A 16318-nucleotide genomic window follows, 5' to 3' on the forward strand; every position below is an offset into this window, starting at 1 on the left:
GGACCCAACCCTGATGCTCATGGCTGGTCCTACCAGACATGTCCCAGGCTACACTGGAAGTGCCACAGCTAGCTGCTAGGGACTAACAAAGCTCCATGTCAACATAAACAATTACATTTACAGTGATGTAAATGGGGCATAAAGTAGCGTCTGCATTACATGTCATGGATTCTTTCACAAGCATGCAGACACATTTGGAAGGAAGCCTCTTACGTTAAGATGTAGCTGGTCGGTCCAGTGTCCGATGACCTTGTACTCTGCCTGGGACCGATTATTAATCTGATACTGGAAGATGTCGTAGCGTCCAGGAGCATCGCCGTTCTCATTAAAGGTCACCTGCGACTCTGCACTTCCTGGAAAGATTCACAGCAAATATGTTTTGTGACTCCAGAAGACGAGTACTGAAGATTAATTTACATTTATCTGGATTTTCTAAAAAGGCAGGTGTGTTAGAATCATGTGATTGTTCATGTGGGTTCTTCCTGCAGAGTTATTGTAATCTGCTGGTTTTGTTTTGCATACCAAAGTTTTACATTTTAAACCATTATGAATCAGATTAAATATAAAATCAAATTGGATTTTTTATGAAGCGCTTTTCATGCAACGAGTGCAACTCAAAGCACTGTGCAACATTAAAAACAACCACACATCACTCATTTTCCCACCCGTCCCCCACAGATCAACATCCAACATCCCTTCTTTATCTCCCTCCCCCACCATAAATCCCATCCCATGCAAACACACACACACACACACACACACACACACACACACACACACACACACACACACACACACACACACACACTTAAAAGCTAAAGCGAAAGGACAACTAGCTGAGTACAGATGCAATAGGCAACAAAGAAGACAGAAAAGCCATCGAAAGGAGCCAACTGCCCCAGGAGCAGCAGGATCAGCAGCAGCAGCCCGGGCACCACCACATGGCACCAAGAAGTGGCACGAGATACACCCAGGCAGCCACAGCCAACCGCCTCTCCCGGGTCAGTTGGCCCCCACAGAGGAAACACAGGTAAAACCTAAAGAGATTAAGATTACAATTTCAAAATCACATCCGGCATAACCACCAGATGAATAAATGTCTGATTAAAACACTCTGATTAAACATAACCAAGTAGAAACCAACACGTAAAAATAATATAATACAAATAATGAATACCAGTTAAAACAATTTAAAATTCATGTATAAGAAAATATATGTCATTTAAGTAAATGAGTATATAATAGAACACTGATAAAATATATAAAAAATGGGTAAACAGGCTAAAATACATCAAATTCAGTTAAAAGCTAAAATAAAAGGGCAAATGAAATAAAACCTATTATAAAAAAAGGTGAGTCAGCTAAAAGCTTGAGCCTGGCCTTAAAAACATGAACATTCTCTGCAGTCCTGAGGTCCTCTGGCAGAGTGTTCCAGAGGTGAGGGCCATGAAACTGGAAGGACACCTCGCCTTGGGTGTGTGTCCTTACTTTTGATATGACAACGAGACGGCTGCCAGACAAGCGCAGGACCGTGTAGGCTCATATTTCAGAAGAAGTTCTGAGAGATAAGAAGGCCAAAGGCCATAAAGACATTTAAAAACCATTAAAAGAACCTTAAATTCTATCCTGAAACGTACGAGGAACTAATGCAGCTTGTTTAAGACGGGTGTAATGTGGTCCTGCTTCCTGGTCTTCATCAGGACACAAGCCGCTGAACTTTGAAGAATTTATAAGTCTGAGGTACTCTTTTTGGGAAGACCAGAAAACAGGGCATTACAATAATCATAGACATGCATGTCTACCTGCGCGTGTCCACAGAGCAAACAAACTTGATGCAGACGCTGCTCCATCGACACCTTGCAAAATGTGCCATTAACCTATACCTCTGATCACTGGCTTCAGAGGAAGGTCACACACAGCAAACCGCTTCCACAACCTTCAAAACCTCCGCTCACTAAACCCCCCCCCCCCCCCCCCCAAGACATCCACCTGTCTATGAGACTGTGGAACTGCCAATCAGCTGTAAACAAAGCAGGCTTCATTACCACATATGCAGACCACCTGTCACTTGATGCACTGGTTCTCACTGAGACCTGGATCAAACCATGTGACAATGCTACCCCATCTGCTCTCTCAGTTAACCACACTTTCTCCCACAATTCACGTGCATCTGGCCGAGGTGGTGGAACGGGCATGTTAATTTCCAACAAATGGATATACAGTCAGTTGCTACCCATCTCTAAATACAACTCCTTTAACTACCATGCCATCCAGGTAACTGTACCGAAAAAAATCTTTTTGGTTGTCATCTATCGCCAACCAGGTCAACTCGTAGACGTTCTTGATGAACTCCACACCCTGCTCTCCTCCATTCCTGAGCACGACTGTCCCACAATGGTCCTTGGAGACATGAATATTCACCTGGACAACCCCAGCTCATCAGGCTTTCTGTCACTAATGTCATCATTTGATCTAAAACTAGTACAAAGTCCTCCAACCCACAAAGCTGGAAAATCACTTGACCTCATTTTCACCAGAAACTGTGCCATAGACACAATCTCTGTCACACCGCTGCATCTTTCCGATTATTACTTCATCCATTTCAGCATGACTCTACAAGGGAGGTCCACTGCTTCCTCCCCAATTGTCTCATTCCGCTGCAACCTCCGTAATCTGGCACCCAACCACTTCTCCTCTCTTGTTGCCTCCACTCTTCCATCTCCCAGCACTTTGTCTGCTTATGAAGTGAATGATGCCACCGAGTCACTCTGCTCCACACTCTGCTCTTGTCTTAACAACTTGTGCCCTTTAGCCACTAGACCTGCTAGATCCTCTCAGTCGCACCCTTGGCTAAATGATACCCTCCGGTCTCTATGTACCAATCTTAGAGCTGCGTAACAGAAATGGCGCAAAACAAAAGATCCTGGTGATCAATTGAAATTTCATGAATTACTGTCCTCATTCTCTGCCAGCATCACTGATGCAAAGAAAGCTTTCTATACTGATACATTTCTCAGCTCTACTGACTCTCAGAAACTATTTTCAACATTCAAAACTCTGCTCACCCCTCCATCTCCACCTCCTACCAACAATCTATCAGCTGACACCTTTGCCTCATTCTTCACTGACAAAGTGGCAGCTATAAGCAAACAGTTTACTCAACTGGCCACTCGTGAACATTCGCTACCACAAACTCCTTCTAGCCCAGCCATCTCAAGCCCTACTGCTTCATTTTCCTCTTTTGCCCCTGTCACTGAGAACTGTCAGTCCAAACTTCTCACGTGCAGCCTCCCTACTACATGCCCACTTGGCCCCATTCCGACTAAGCTGCTCCAAGCTATTGCTCCTACAGTAGCCGCAGCAGTCACACATGTGATCAACGCTTCACTGACATCTGGTACATTTCCCACCTCTCTCAAGCATGCTCAGGTTAAACCGCTGCTAAAAAAAAACCCATCTCTTCCTCCAAATCATGTGGAGAACTACAGAACTATCTCTCTCCTCCCTTTTCTGTCCAAAATCATTGAAAGGGTGGCTTTCAAGCAGATCACAGAATACCTCTCACAAAACTGTCTGCTTGACCCTTACCAATCTGGGTTCAAAAAGGGCTACTCCACTGAAACTGCTCTGTTAGCAGTGACTGAATCCTTAAAAGAAGCTAGAGCGACTGCCAAATCCTCAGTGCTTATCCTGCTCTGCTCGACTTATCGGCTGCATTTGACACTGTCAACCATGGCTTCTTTTGTCCAAACTCTCTAGCATGGGCATAACAGAGAAAGCACATGCCTGGTTTGAATCGTACCTCACAGGATGATTATTCAGTGTATCTTGGCTTGGACAATCCTCTACCGTGCACCATCTTGCCACAGGAGTTCCCCAGGGCTTTACTAGGACCTCTTCTCTTTGCCATATACACCACCTCGCTGGGTGAGATCATTCGATCACATGGCTTCTCCTACCACTGCTATGCAGACGACACCCAGCTCTATCCGTCATTTCCACCGGACAACCAAACTGTCTGCATGGATATCAAACTGTCTCTCTGACATATCAAAATGGATGAAATCCCACTATCTCCAACTCAACCTCTCTAAAACTGAACTACTTGTCATCCCAGCAAAACCATCAATTCAGCACAATATCTCAATCCAAAATGACTTCCTATCACTGGCTCCTTCAAAGGCAGTTCGAAATCTAGGTGTTGTGATTGATGAACACCTGACCTTTAAAGATCATGTTGCCTCTGTTGCTCGTTCATGCCTCTGCGCTGTTTAACATATGAAAGATCAGATCATACCTAACACAACATGCCACCCAGCTCCTGGTGCAATCTATTGTGGGCGACGGTGGCAGAGGAGTTAAGTGCGCGCCCCGTAATCGGAAGGTTGCAGTAGAGCCCTGCACTGAAGCCCTAGGCCCTCGGGTCGGGCCGGGCTTCGGGCCAATGACTGTGTAATTACCTCGGACACGGGCCGGGCCGGGCCGGGCGCCTTTATTTTTAATCGAATTCATTTAAAAAATTGAAACACAAACGCAGCAGTAGAGCCCTGCACGGGACTGTTTTCTTCATCCCGCTCCTGCCCGCTCCCGCTGAATTTCTGACAATTACCGCCTGCAACCGCAACGTGTGTGTTACACTCCCGCCCGCACCTGCAGCGTGCATGTCTAATCCCGCCCGCAACCGCAAAACTCAGAGAAATTATTACCTTACAATAAAAGAGATGTATCGAGTTTGCGTCCTCTCTGGTCCTGGAGAAAACATGTCAACCCGCGGCTCTTCCATCCATCTGATGTGGCTCTCTGTTCTTGTAAATTAATGAATGGATATTTAAATAAAATGCTTTATATTTTACTTAATTAATTTGATATCTGTAAGTCAATTCTATGTCAAGATTGTCTGCGTAAACCTGAACAGGCCCAACCCGGTCTTACTGTGAGACCGGGTTGACGGGTCACGCTTGTGCGTAATCATATGCGCTGTCTGAGCTGAAGAGATTCTGGGATTCTCCTCCTGGATGTGTCGCCACATTGGAGACAGGAACAAGCACCATTCAGCCAAAGTTTCATAATCAGGGAACATTTTCTAAGTGACAAGTCTCTCTGAGAAGACAGGGTTTGGAAAACACTCGCTTCAGTGGGAGGAATCATCCCGCATGCACTCTGGTTCTGCGATGCGCTCCAAACCAATCTCCACAACTTCAGCTCGCTGAGCACATATGCGCTGACAGCGAGCTGCGCTGAGCAGCTCAGATGTTCAGATGGGAATCTTTTCTTGTGTGATTTAGCTACATCTGCGATGTGTGTAACGAATAAAATGTCAGTTCGTCTGCATGCGTCGGGGTAATTCTTTCTATTCTTTCTCCGTCAAAATAAACCGTCAAATACGGGAACTGTCCGGTCAACACAACACAAGCCCTGCTTTTGACTGTTTTGTTTTCTTTTGAACATTGTTGGAAAGAGATAAAATTAAACTTGATTAACACCAGAGCCAGTGCGCCGTTATCTCCGTGACGGTAAACGAGAGAAAAACAAATTGATCGGATCCTGCACGTCTTTTAAACCATTGGTCAGGACTGACACACTTTGTTTTCATTTAGTTGGTTAAAAAAAAAGTCGGGCTCAGGCTCGGGCCGGGCCAGAGAATCCTGAAAACCTTTTCAGGCTGGGTCGGGCTGGTGCTCCACCCCCTCGGGCCGGGCCGGACACGGGCTCAGATTTTAGGCCCATGCAGGGCTCTAGGTTGCAGGTTCGAGCCCCGCTCAGTCTGTCGCTGTTATTGTATCCCTGTGCAAGACACTTAACCCACGTTGCCTGCTGGTGGTGGTTGGAGGAACCGGTGGCGCCAGTCCTCGGCAGCCTTGCCTCTGTCAGTACGCCCCAGGGCAGCTGTGGCTACATCGTAGCTCATCCCCACCAGCGTGTGACTGTGTGCTAAAGGGTGAATGACTGATTGTGTTGTAAAGCGCCTTGTGGGGTTCCAGGACTCTGGAAGGCACTATATCAAATACATTTACCGTTTACCATTTCACTGTCATCTCCTGCCTCGATTACTGCAATGCCCTTCTAACTGGTCTTCCAGGCTGTACTGTGAGACCTCTTCAAATGGTCCAGAACGCAGCGGCGCGTCTGGTCTTCAATCAGCCAAAAAGAGCACACGTCACCCCTCTGTCCCTTGATCTCCACTGGCTACCGCTAGCAGCACGCATCAAATTCAAATAGCTAACACTAGCATACAAAGTCCGAGATGGTACGGCTCCCATCTACCTGAATCCTCTTGCAAAGGCTTACGTCTCGGCCCAGCCTCTCCGGTCATCACAGGATGGTCGGCTAGCAGTGCCTACACCACGCTCAGGACAATCCAGACTCTTCTCATGCATCGTTCCACAAATGTGGAATGACCTTCCAAGCACTACCAGAACAGCGGCTTCCTTTTCAATTTTCAATAAACTCCTGAAGACCCTGCTCTTCAGAGAGCATCTTCTAAACTAGCACCCTCCCTGCACTCGTCCCCCCCTCTACTGTCCACTCCTTGTTCCCTCCTCTCCATGACTGATGTCAAGTTGTTGTTGTTGTTATTGTTGTTGTTAGCCTCAAGGACACCATGCCGATTATCACTTGTAAGACGCTTTGGACAAAAGCGTCTGCTAACTACATAAACATAAACATAAACATAATCAACTCTACTGGTGTTAAATGTATGCATCAGCGTCTCCGTGCTGGCCCGAGAGAGGAAGGAGCAGACTCTATTTTTCAGGTGATAAAAGTAAGTGGACTGAACTGAGTGGTCTGCTCTGATCTGACACATGTTGGGTCTGCTCTGTCTGGAGATGAGAGCTTCTTGTCTTGTATAAGTTAACTGAATTTATATTCCTCATCAATAAAACGTGTCTATTTTTAGTGGCTGCATTAACTGAACCTAACCATTAGCATGCAGTGATGTTGGATTCCTGGCTGTAGGATGACTTTAGGATGGTGACAATACTCTTGAACTCCAGACACAGAGGTTGGATCTCTAAACAGAAGAGGACTTTGGAGCTTAAGAGCAGGGGTCTCTTATCAAACTTTGCGTAGAATCCATACTAAAACCGTACTTAAGCTCAGCAAAAAAAAAAAAAAGTACTTACGCCAAGCAGGTTTGTGATCTATCAAACATGGAGTACGCACAGCTGCATGCAATCTCTGCTTCATAAATCAGAAACTATCTAGAAAGGTTCTCAGCTGCATTTTAGTCACATCACGCCCTCACCACACCCACTTACTGCCATAAATAGTCAATGCAAAGTGCCTTGTGGATCTCATGCATATACATAAGCCGGCTGTTGCAGCGCTCCGCAAATGACATGGCGATCGTAGATCAAGGCAGATCAAGGAAGTGCTAATTCACAGAAGAAGAAATTGAGGTACTTGTGGGTGAGGTGGAGAAATGAAAGGAAGTGCTTTTGCAAAACAAATAAGAGAAAATCCATGGAATGGCACAGCGTTGCTGAAGCCGTCAATGCTGAGTTCTTCAGAGAGATCTGCGACGGATGTAAAAAAAATGGTCCAATCAGCATTCGATCCCCAGACTCCCAGGCGAAAGTCACGTGCTAACCAGTCAGCCAAACGCAAATCTCCCTTGTCCAAGTAGGCAGGGCGCATGATCAATCAGGTTACAGTTACAGGACACACACTGTCACAGACGCATGACATTTTGTCTCTCTCTGGCCCCCTGCTGATATTCTGCATTCCGTATTCTGCGCTTCAGGCTGTGTGTGTGTGTGTGTGAGAGAGAGTGTATGTGTGTGTGTGCATGTGGGGAGTCTTGTTCTGTGTGAAAATGAAGCAGTACAAGTGATAATGCTGCAGGATTTCATAATGTTATCCTTCTCAGCAGCAGCACTGCAGGTGCTCTCCATGTCCAACATGTGTGTAAGCCAGGTCCTTAGTCAACTTAAAGTTGTGCACATTTTTCCACTAAGTTTTCTTTCGTAAATCCCAAAGTTTGCGTGGAAATTTGCTTACGCAGTTTTCTGACCCCGTTTTGTGCGTAAGCAAGCTTGATGAATGAGGCTCCAGACCAGCAGCAACAACAAAAAATAAAACCAAACTGATTCATAATGAAGTGAGTGGGTGTAGGTTTGATCCTATCTCGCCCCGATTTCCTTCTCCATCATGAATAAAAACAGCACAAATCCCTGCAGTGTGAAGATGAATCACTACAGCTCACCTTAGGATGCAGAAACCCCCTGAACCATGATCAGCTCCTCCTCCTTCCAGTTACCATCTCCCACTTCATTTCACTTCACCTCACTTGAGAGAATTTGTGTTTATACTGAATTAACATCTCCGCTCCACGGCATCTCCAAACATTAGGGTTACATATGCTGCAGCTTTATGACGACTACAGAGAGTCACAAACAAACAATGCTCAGCAGATAAACAGATGCACACACACACAACATAGAGCAACCCTTATGGCTGTGTGAGGGGGCCTTTTTTGTTTATTCTCATTCACCATTTACAGCTTTAGTCAAAAGCTCTGAAGAGGTTGCTGCCTCAGATTTTGAAATGGCACTTTGCATAACCTGCAGAATCTTATGAACAGAGTTTTATGAATTGCAACTGATTTCCACTGCATTTATGAAAAATACTTCCGATTCAGAATTTTGGGCCGAGGTTTTGATCAGAAACAAGGAGTCTGAATCTGGGTTCAGGCGTACAGGCTCTAGCTATACATTTAAATCCAAATAAGACAGTATGTACATGCATGTGCACACACTAACCCCAACCAGTGCAATAACTTACAAGGAAAGAAAAACTGGCCATTTTTGGTTGAGCAAAGGTGCTGATTGTTTCATATTACAGAATCTGGCCACTGCTGCTGTTAGGGGCTCATAGGAGACATTAGAGAAACAGCTAGGGGTGAGGAACGGTGTCTCTGCTGCTGCTTTTTGCAGAAAAAATACAACAGGGAGAGACTACTGTTCTGCAAAAGCTGTAGGTTTCTTGAGCCCCCCCATCAGTCCTGTATCATGCCAACAGTAGGACATCCTTTGATGTGTGTGTGTAGGGTGCTTCTCAGCCAGTGGAGGGGACTCGCTCACGGTTTAGCCTCAGAACAGCCATGGATAAAGAATGGTACCTATACACCCTCTCAGAGGAACTCCTCCAACCACTCAACAACAATTTAGTGTCGAACAATGATGGAGCACTGGGCCAGGATGGCTTGAGGAACATCAGACCTTTAAAGAAATAATGCTTGAACTTGCAACCCTCCAGTTGCGTGGCGGGTACCTCTGCCACCGTCGCCCCCAGGAAGAACAAGCACTAAAGGGTCGTCTGACTCCAGTTTCTCTGAGGCACTGTTTTTTTTCTGCTATCATTATCTGTCACTCGGTTAAAGTTAACACTGCTGCGTTGATGAACATGTTAACAGAGATGATTATCAGCCTGGCTCTTCTAGTGGAGATACAGACAGCTGCAGCAGCACATTTGGCTCAGCAGCATGTGGCTCATGTGTGGTTTGCACCTGACTGAGCTGATGCCTATTAAAGCCTATGCATCCACACTCAGCCGTGTCGCACTGTGTTTGGGGCTGTCCTGTGTGAATGTGTGAACAGCATGGTATGCCTCCACATGCATCAAACTCAAGCTGCCTCTCCGTGTTCATGCTTCAGCGAGGTTATAAATTTATATACATAAATCCATTTATGCTGAATCTAGAGCAAAGCGGTGCTCTGTGGCGGTGTCCGCCGCTGGGCTAATCGCCAACTCAGCCATGTGCTCCTTGTCCTTGTGCCTATTTTTAGAGTGTCAGGAGGCTAATCGGGACACTTGGCTAATGTTAGCACTTGCTGAGTTAGAAGTCTCTACACGATGCTTCTGTGATATCCTGTTTAAAGATACATAGGAGTATGAGGGAGAGCAGCAGGTGAGGAAGAAGGATAGGTATGGGAAGTTGTCTTCTTTTTAATTGGGCAGGTTGCCCATCGGTTGTTTCCAGGTGTTGCTAAGACTGACCACATGGAGCTGGTGGAGCTGTGGGATGGAGGGAATGAAATTGAAATTTGAAATTTATTTATTTAAAGGATAACCCCTTGAGATGCAACATCTCGTTTTCAAGGGGGTCCTTATAAAAAAAGAAAAATATACTGCTCTCTTTACCTATATTCCAAATACAATCCCTCAAGATGTATTGATGCAAAAAAAAAGTAAAAATAAGAATTAGACAGTTAAAAATTGTCAAATCAAAAACAGTGACATGTATTCTGTTAATAATCATATATAAAAGCCTTAAAAGAATTAAAATAGGTGATGGATCTAATTGTATCACATAACTTATTCCAATCTGGTGGTGCTTTAAATTGAAATGCCCGTCGGCCAACTTCTTTATTAATTTTGGGAACATAAAAAAATAAGTGTTCAGTATGCCTTAAGCTAAAGGAAGAACTTAATGGGATTAAGTATTGTTTCAAATAATAAGGATAATTTAAGAAATGGTATTTAAAACTAAACTTTCACAAATGAAAATTCCTTCTTGAGTTTAACGATGGCCAGTTTAAAGATTCATACATATGACGATGGTGGGGTTTGTATGGACACCTCAAAATAAATCTGCAAAGACTGTTATAAACAACATTAAGAGGACGAAGATGTGTGTTAGGATTGTTCTGATAAACTATATCAGCGTAGTAAAAAATTGGTAATATTAACTGAGTAAGAAATCTTTGTCTGACCTGAAAAGTAAAACAACTGATAGAAGAGTATAGTATTTTAAGTCGGTATGAGATTTTCTTGACCACGAAGTCAATATGTGATCTAAATGACAATTGTGGATCTAAACGAAGTCCTAAATATTTAAACTCACTCACAGTTAACACTGGTGTGCCGTCTGTACGTGTAATCACATGAACAGTTGGTAAAGAAGTTTGTTTTGTAATTAATAACATATAATAAGACTTACTTTTGTTTAAAAGAAGTTTATTATATGTAAACCAATTTTGAACTTAATCAAAGTCAGACTGTAATGAGCACTGAATATGAGATGTATTATTACTAGAAAAATAAAGAACTGTGTCATCTGCATATAAATGAATTTGAGAATTAGAGCATACCTGAGGCAGATTATTTATAAAAATGGAAAACAATAGTGGCCCCAGAGATGAACCTTGTGGTATTCCTCTGATGACTGTTGTAAAATCTGAGTAACTTCCCTGATAAAGAACACACTGTTGTCTATGGTGTAAGAATGAGTTAAACCAAAGTAAAGAGGTTCTTGAAAAACCAATAGCATGAAATGTATCTAAGAGAAGGTAATGGTCAGCTAAGTCAAAGACTAGTTAAATCAATAAATGTGGCACCAGTTAACTTATTTGAATCAAAATAAGATATAACATCATTACTAAATGTCACAACGTGCCGGTGAGTGAGGCAGATACAAGGATCCACATGTGGGTGAGGGAAGCAGGCAGCAGACAAACTGGAATGAGTAACAGTCTTTAATGAGGAGAGCACGCAGGACAATGAAACAATGATCCAACCAGACAAAATGGACTAACAGGGTTTAAATACAAGAGGGCTGGGAGTTTGGGTGATTGGAAAACGAGAGGCAGGTGGGAGCAATTAACAGAGACACAGGACTAAACCAAAAGGGGGAGACAGGACAGGGTGTGACAACAACCCCCCCCACACACCCCCCACCCCCCCCCCCCCACCCACCCACCCCTCAAAGGGCGGATTCCAGATGCCCACAGGAACATAGAGCAGGGCGGGAGGAGGGGGACCCAGAGGGAGGGCCGAGAGGGACCGAGGGCCCGATAAAGAGGAGGCAGGGACCAGTAGAGTCCGGGGGCCTGCGCCTGGGGCAGAGGAGGCGATGACGGGCTCTTGGGGGCCTGAGTCTGTGGCAGAGGAGGCGGTGACGACGGGCTCTTGGGGGCCTGCGTCTGTGGCAGAGGAGGTGGTGATGACGGGCCCTTGAGGACCTGCGTCTGTGGCAGAGGAGGCGGCGACGACGGGCTCTTGGGGGCCTGCGTCTGTGGCAGAGGAGGTGGTGATGACGGGCCCTTGAGGACCTGCGTCTGTGGCAGAGGAGGCGGCGACGACGGGCTCTTGGGGGCCTGCGTCTGTGGCAGAGGAGGCGTGACGACGGGCTCTCTGGGGCCTGCATTTGGGGCAGAGGAGGAGGCGACAACGGGCTCTTGGGGGCCTGCGTCTGGGGCAGAGGAGGAGGCGACGACGAGCTCTAGGAGGTCTGCATCTGGGACAGAGGAGACGAGGATGGACTCTTGGGGGCCCGCACCTGATGCGGGCAGGACTGGCGGTGACCGGAGGCAGAGATGCCGGAGGAGACGTCCTTGACTTCTGGACTGGAGGCGGCGTTGTCGGCTTCTGGACTGGAGGCGGCGTCGTCGGCTTCTGGACTGGAGGCGGCGTCGTTGGCTTCTGGACTGGAGGCGGCGTCGTCGGCTTCTGGACTGGAGACGGCGTCAACCACTGGACAGGAGACAGCGTCGACCACTGGACAGGAGATTGCATCGACCACTGGACAGGAGACGGCGTCGACCACTGGACAGGAGACGGCGTCGACCACTGGACTGGAGATGGTGGAGACGTTGGACTGCAGGGGACGTCGACCTCTGGACACGAGGGAGTGTCTACCTCTGGACACGAGAGAGCGTTGACCTCTGGACACGAAGGAGCGTCGACCTCTGGACTGGAAAGAGCGTCGACCTCTGGACTGGAAAGAGCGTCGACCTCTGGACTGGAAAGAGCGTTGACCTCTGGACTGGAAAGAGTGTCGACCTCTGGACTGAAGAGAGCCTTGACCTCTGGACTGGAGAGAGCGTCGACCTCTGGACTGGAGAGAGCGTCGGCTTCTGGACTGGACAGAGGGTCGACCTCTGGACTGGAGAGAGCTTCGACCTCTGGACTGGAGAGAGCGTCGACCTCTGGACTGGAGAGAGCGTTGTCCTCTGGACTGGAGAGAGCGTCGACTTCTGGAGTGGATGAGGCGTCGACCTCTGGAGTGGATGAGGCGTCGACCTCTGAAGTGGATGAGGCGTCGACCTCTGGCGTGGATGAGGCATCGACCTCTGGAGTGGATGAGGCATCAACCTCTGGAGTGGATGAGGCATCAACCTCTGGAGTGGATGAGGCGTCGACTTCAGAACACGAGGAGGCGTCGACTTCAGAACACGAGGAGGCGTCGACTTCAGAACACGAGGAGGCATCAACTTCAGAACACAAGGAGGCGTCAACTTCAGACACGAGGAGGCGTCAACCACAGGACTGGAAGAGGCGTCGACCACAGGACTGGCAGAGGCGTCGACCACCATCGACTTCTGGTCCGGGGGCGTCGATTCCTGGTCCGGAGGCGTCGACTCCTGGTCCGTCGACTTCTGGACCGTCAACTTCTGGACCGTCGACTTCTGGTCTGGGGGCGTCGACTTCTGGTCCGGGAGCGTCGACTTCTGGACCGTCGACTTCTGGTGCGGGGGTGTCAGCTTCTGGAGTGGAGGAGGAGTGGCTAAAGACGGGACCGCTTGGACAGGCTGGACCGGATGCGGTGCGACCTCCGGGACCACCGTTGGAACTGGATGCGGTGCGACCTCTCGGACCACCGCTGGAACTGGATGCGGTGCGACCTCCGGGACCACCGCTGGAACAGGATACGGTGCGAGCTCCGGGACCACCACGGGAACTGGACCTGACTGAACTGGTGGTGCCAGAAACTGGGAGAACAGGGAGGATAGATTGTCCAGCTGGAGCCCCCGGAGGCTGATGAGCTGACGGATCCGGCCAAGCTCCGCCAGTTAGAACTGGAAGCAGCTAGAACCAGAACCACCTAGAGCCATTACCATCTATAAATAGAACCAGCTAGAACCAGAACCAACTACAACTAGAACAACCTAGAACCATAACCAGCTGGAATAAGAACAAGCTAGAACCAGAACCACCAAGAACTAGAACTAGATAGAACTAAAACTAGATAGAACTAGAACCAGCAGAAGTAGACACAATGACTCTGATAATGAACTTGTATTCTTTCTTGGGACTTTAGCAGAACCTTGGGGAACTGAAGTATGTTCAGTGTGATGAGGACACATTAGAACACATGCAAATCAGACAGTTATGATTAAAAGGTTTAGGCTGTTCTCGTGACTCTGATGGCGTTCTTGGGTCAATGGTGTCACAGACTGAACTCACACCCAAAATGACAGTCAGAATTTATAGGGCTGAAGACATCATTAAAATCATCAAATCTAATAAATGAGTCACTGTTAGAAAATTGGACAGCTGTCAGTTTAGGGTTTCTAAAAACCATTTAACTAATTTAACTTCTGCAATCACAAGGGGGCATTGTTAAGCTAAAGAGACACTATGTGTTGGTTTAGCAGCCAAGGCTATTTAATCAAAGCTTAATGGAGGAAGCAAGTCATTAACAAGTCACTCTCATTTACCGTGATGACCTAGAGACAAGCCAAGATGTGTGCAGAGAGCCAACCATTGTTACCGTCACTCAGCCATCTATGGCTCTGTCCTGGGGGACAGGGGACAAGGTCATCATCTTTACTAAAAGCTTTTTACCCACAATCCACTAGCAGACACACTCATGGTAACAGATTCAAGCACAACAGAAAATATGTTTCTATAACAGTCAACCCATAGAATCACACATACTCTAAACGATTCTCAGGATACACACACACACGCACACACAGACACACACACACACACACGCACAAACACACACACACACACACACACACACACACACACACACACACACACATGTCTGTCTTTCTATCATAGTGAGGACCATCCATTGACTCCCATTCATGTTAGAGAGTGTATGATGCCTAACCCATACCATAACCATAACTAATGAGGTTCTATTCCTATCCTTAAGCTAAACTAAAAGCTAATTTACACCATTCCTCTAAGACCAAGTGGTAAGGGTGCTCCACATTGTGTGGACCAGCAAAATGTCCCCACAAAATGTCCACACAGTACAGGTTAAAGTTCAAGTTTGTCCACTTGATCCTTTGCTGCATAATGGTCACTACAGTAAACAGGTACTCAAAATTTTTATTTTTTTTGTATTTTTATTTATTTATTTATTTTTGCTATTAAGCACAGCTGTTGAAGACTTTATTGCATTTGAGGCCCTCCATTTGGACTTCAGTAAGTCAAGCCAACATATTTCATGTTCAGAATGCACGCTGTCCACTGAGGTGGACATGTAATAAATTATTTGTAAATTATTAAATGTTACAAAAATATTTGTTGAAATTTGTTTCATTCACACCTAAAGATGAATGAAAGACTTTGTTAAATAATCATGGTTGAACATTTCATAATTCATGCATCAAAGGGTTAACTGGTCTTGTCCATGGTGAAGTTTGAGTCTGACTGATTTAGTGTGAGTGCACATGTCTTTTATACAGGTATTGAGTTCAGGTCAGACCTACTGAGTCTGTCAAAGCTTGCATAAAACACAACCCATCCCCACCACCCATCCTGCAACACTGGATCAGACTCAATAAAAGCTAACAAACCTAAAACTGCTCATTACTGGACCCAGATCCCTCCTACCTTCCTGTAAAGACTTCTTGCTCACTATTGATGGTCATATAATCATTCTATCCTCAAATCAGAAACCTTGGGGTCATCTTTCTGTATCCATGCTGAAGGAAAATCCTCATTGGGTAACGAACTGTCTTCACGCTCTGTGATTGGCCAGTCACATAGAGCGCCCGCCCCTTCCTCCACACAAAATCTGCAGCCCGGAGCTTGGTCAGCTCGGCCCAGGCATCCACGCACACACACAGACAGTAATGGATCTCTGTGATTGCTTCACTGCTGCTCATGTTTCTTCAGTACTCCCTAGGTTTTCTTCAGCTCGCCTCTTGTTCAGTTGAATATTTAAAGTTACTTTTTTCGTAACGTACGTGGTGTATTTGACAAGACAGAGCTGAAAACGGCTCGTGCATGCGTCGGTCACTGCCTCCGCTCTGGTCGGGTTTTTTAAAATTATTTTAACTCTCTCCCTCTCTCTCTCTCTCTCTCTCTCTCTCTCTCTCTCTCTCTCTCTCTCTCTCTCTCTCTCTCTCTCTCTCACACACACACACTGTGTGTGGGAAAAATGCCAACAATGTTAGGAAAAAATCAGTTTAGTCAAATTAAAATAAAATGGTTCTAGTATTTCATATGTCCTAGTTCCTACTGCATGAGTTCAGATGCATTAATTCATGCACTTAAATAATAATGTTCTGATTTTACTGAAAACTTGTTCTGTAATAGTTCCTTTACTATTGTGATCAAAAATATTTAATCT

The 16318-nt window shown here is 46.1% G+C and overlaps 1 protein-coding gene across 4 annotated transcripts in view; it reads right to left on the minus strand.

The window, feature by feature from the left end:
• grm8b (glutamate receptor, metabotropic 8b) overlaps positions 1-16318 on the minus strand; it is a 175899-nt gene that overhangs the window by 33531 nt on the left and 126050 nt on the right. For 3 of the 4 annotated variants that reach the window (XM_015965651.3, XM_054746526.2, XM_054746525.2), the window contains one exon: positions 214-353. The exons of the other annotated variant lie outside the window; for it this stretch is intronic. In XM_015965651.3, the coding sequence (XP_015821137.1) occupies positions 214-353 (140 nt within the window). The remainder of the gene's footprint in view (positions 1-213; positions 354-16318) is intronic. 4 annotated transcript variants of the gene reach the window in all.

The sequence above is a fragment of the Nothobranchius furzeri genome, chromosome 14, assembly GCF_043380555.1.
Source record: "Nothobranchius furzeri strain GRZ-AD chromosome 14, NfurGRZ-RIMD1, whole genome shotgun sequence".
Classification (NCBI taxonomy): domain Eukaryota; kingdom Metazoa; phylum Chordata; class Actinopteri; order Cyprinodontiformes; family Nothobranchiidae; genus Nothobranchius; species Nothobranchius furzeri.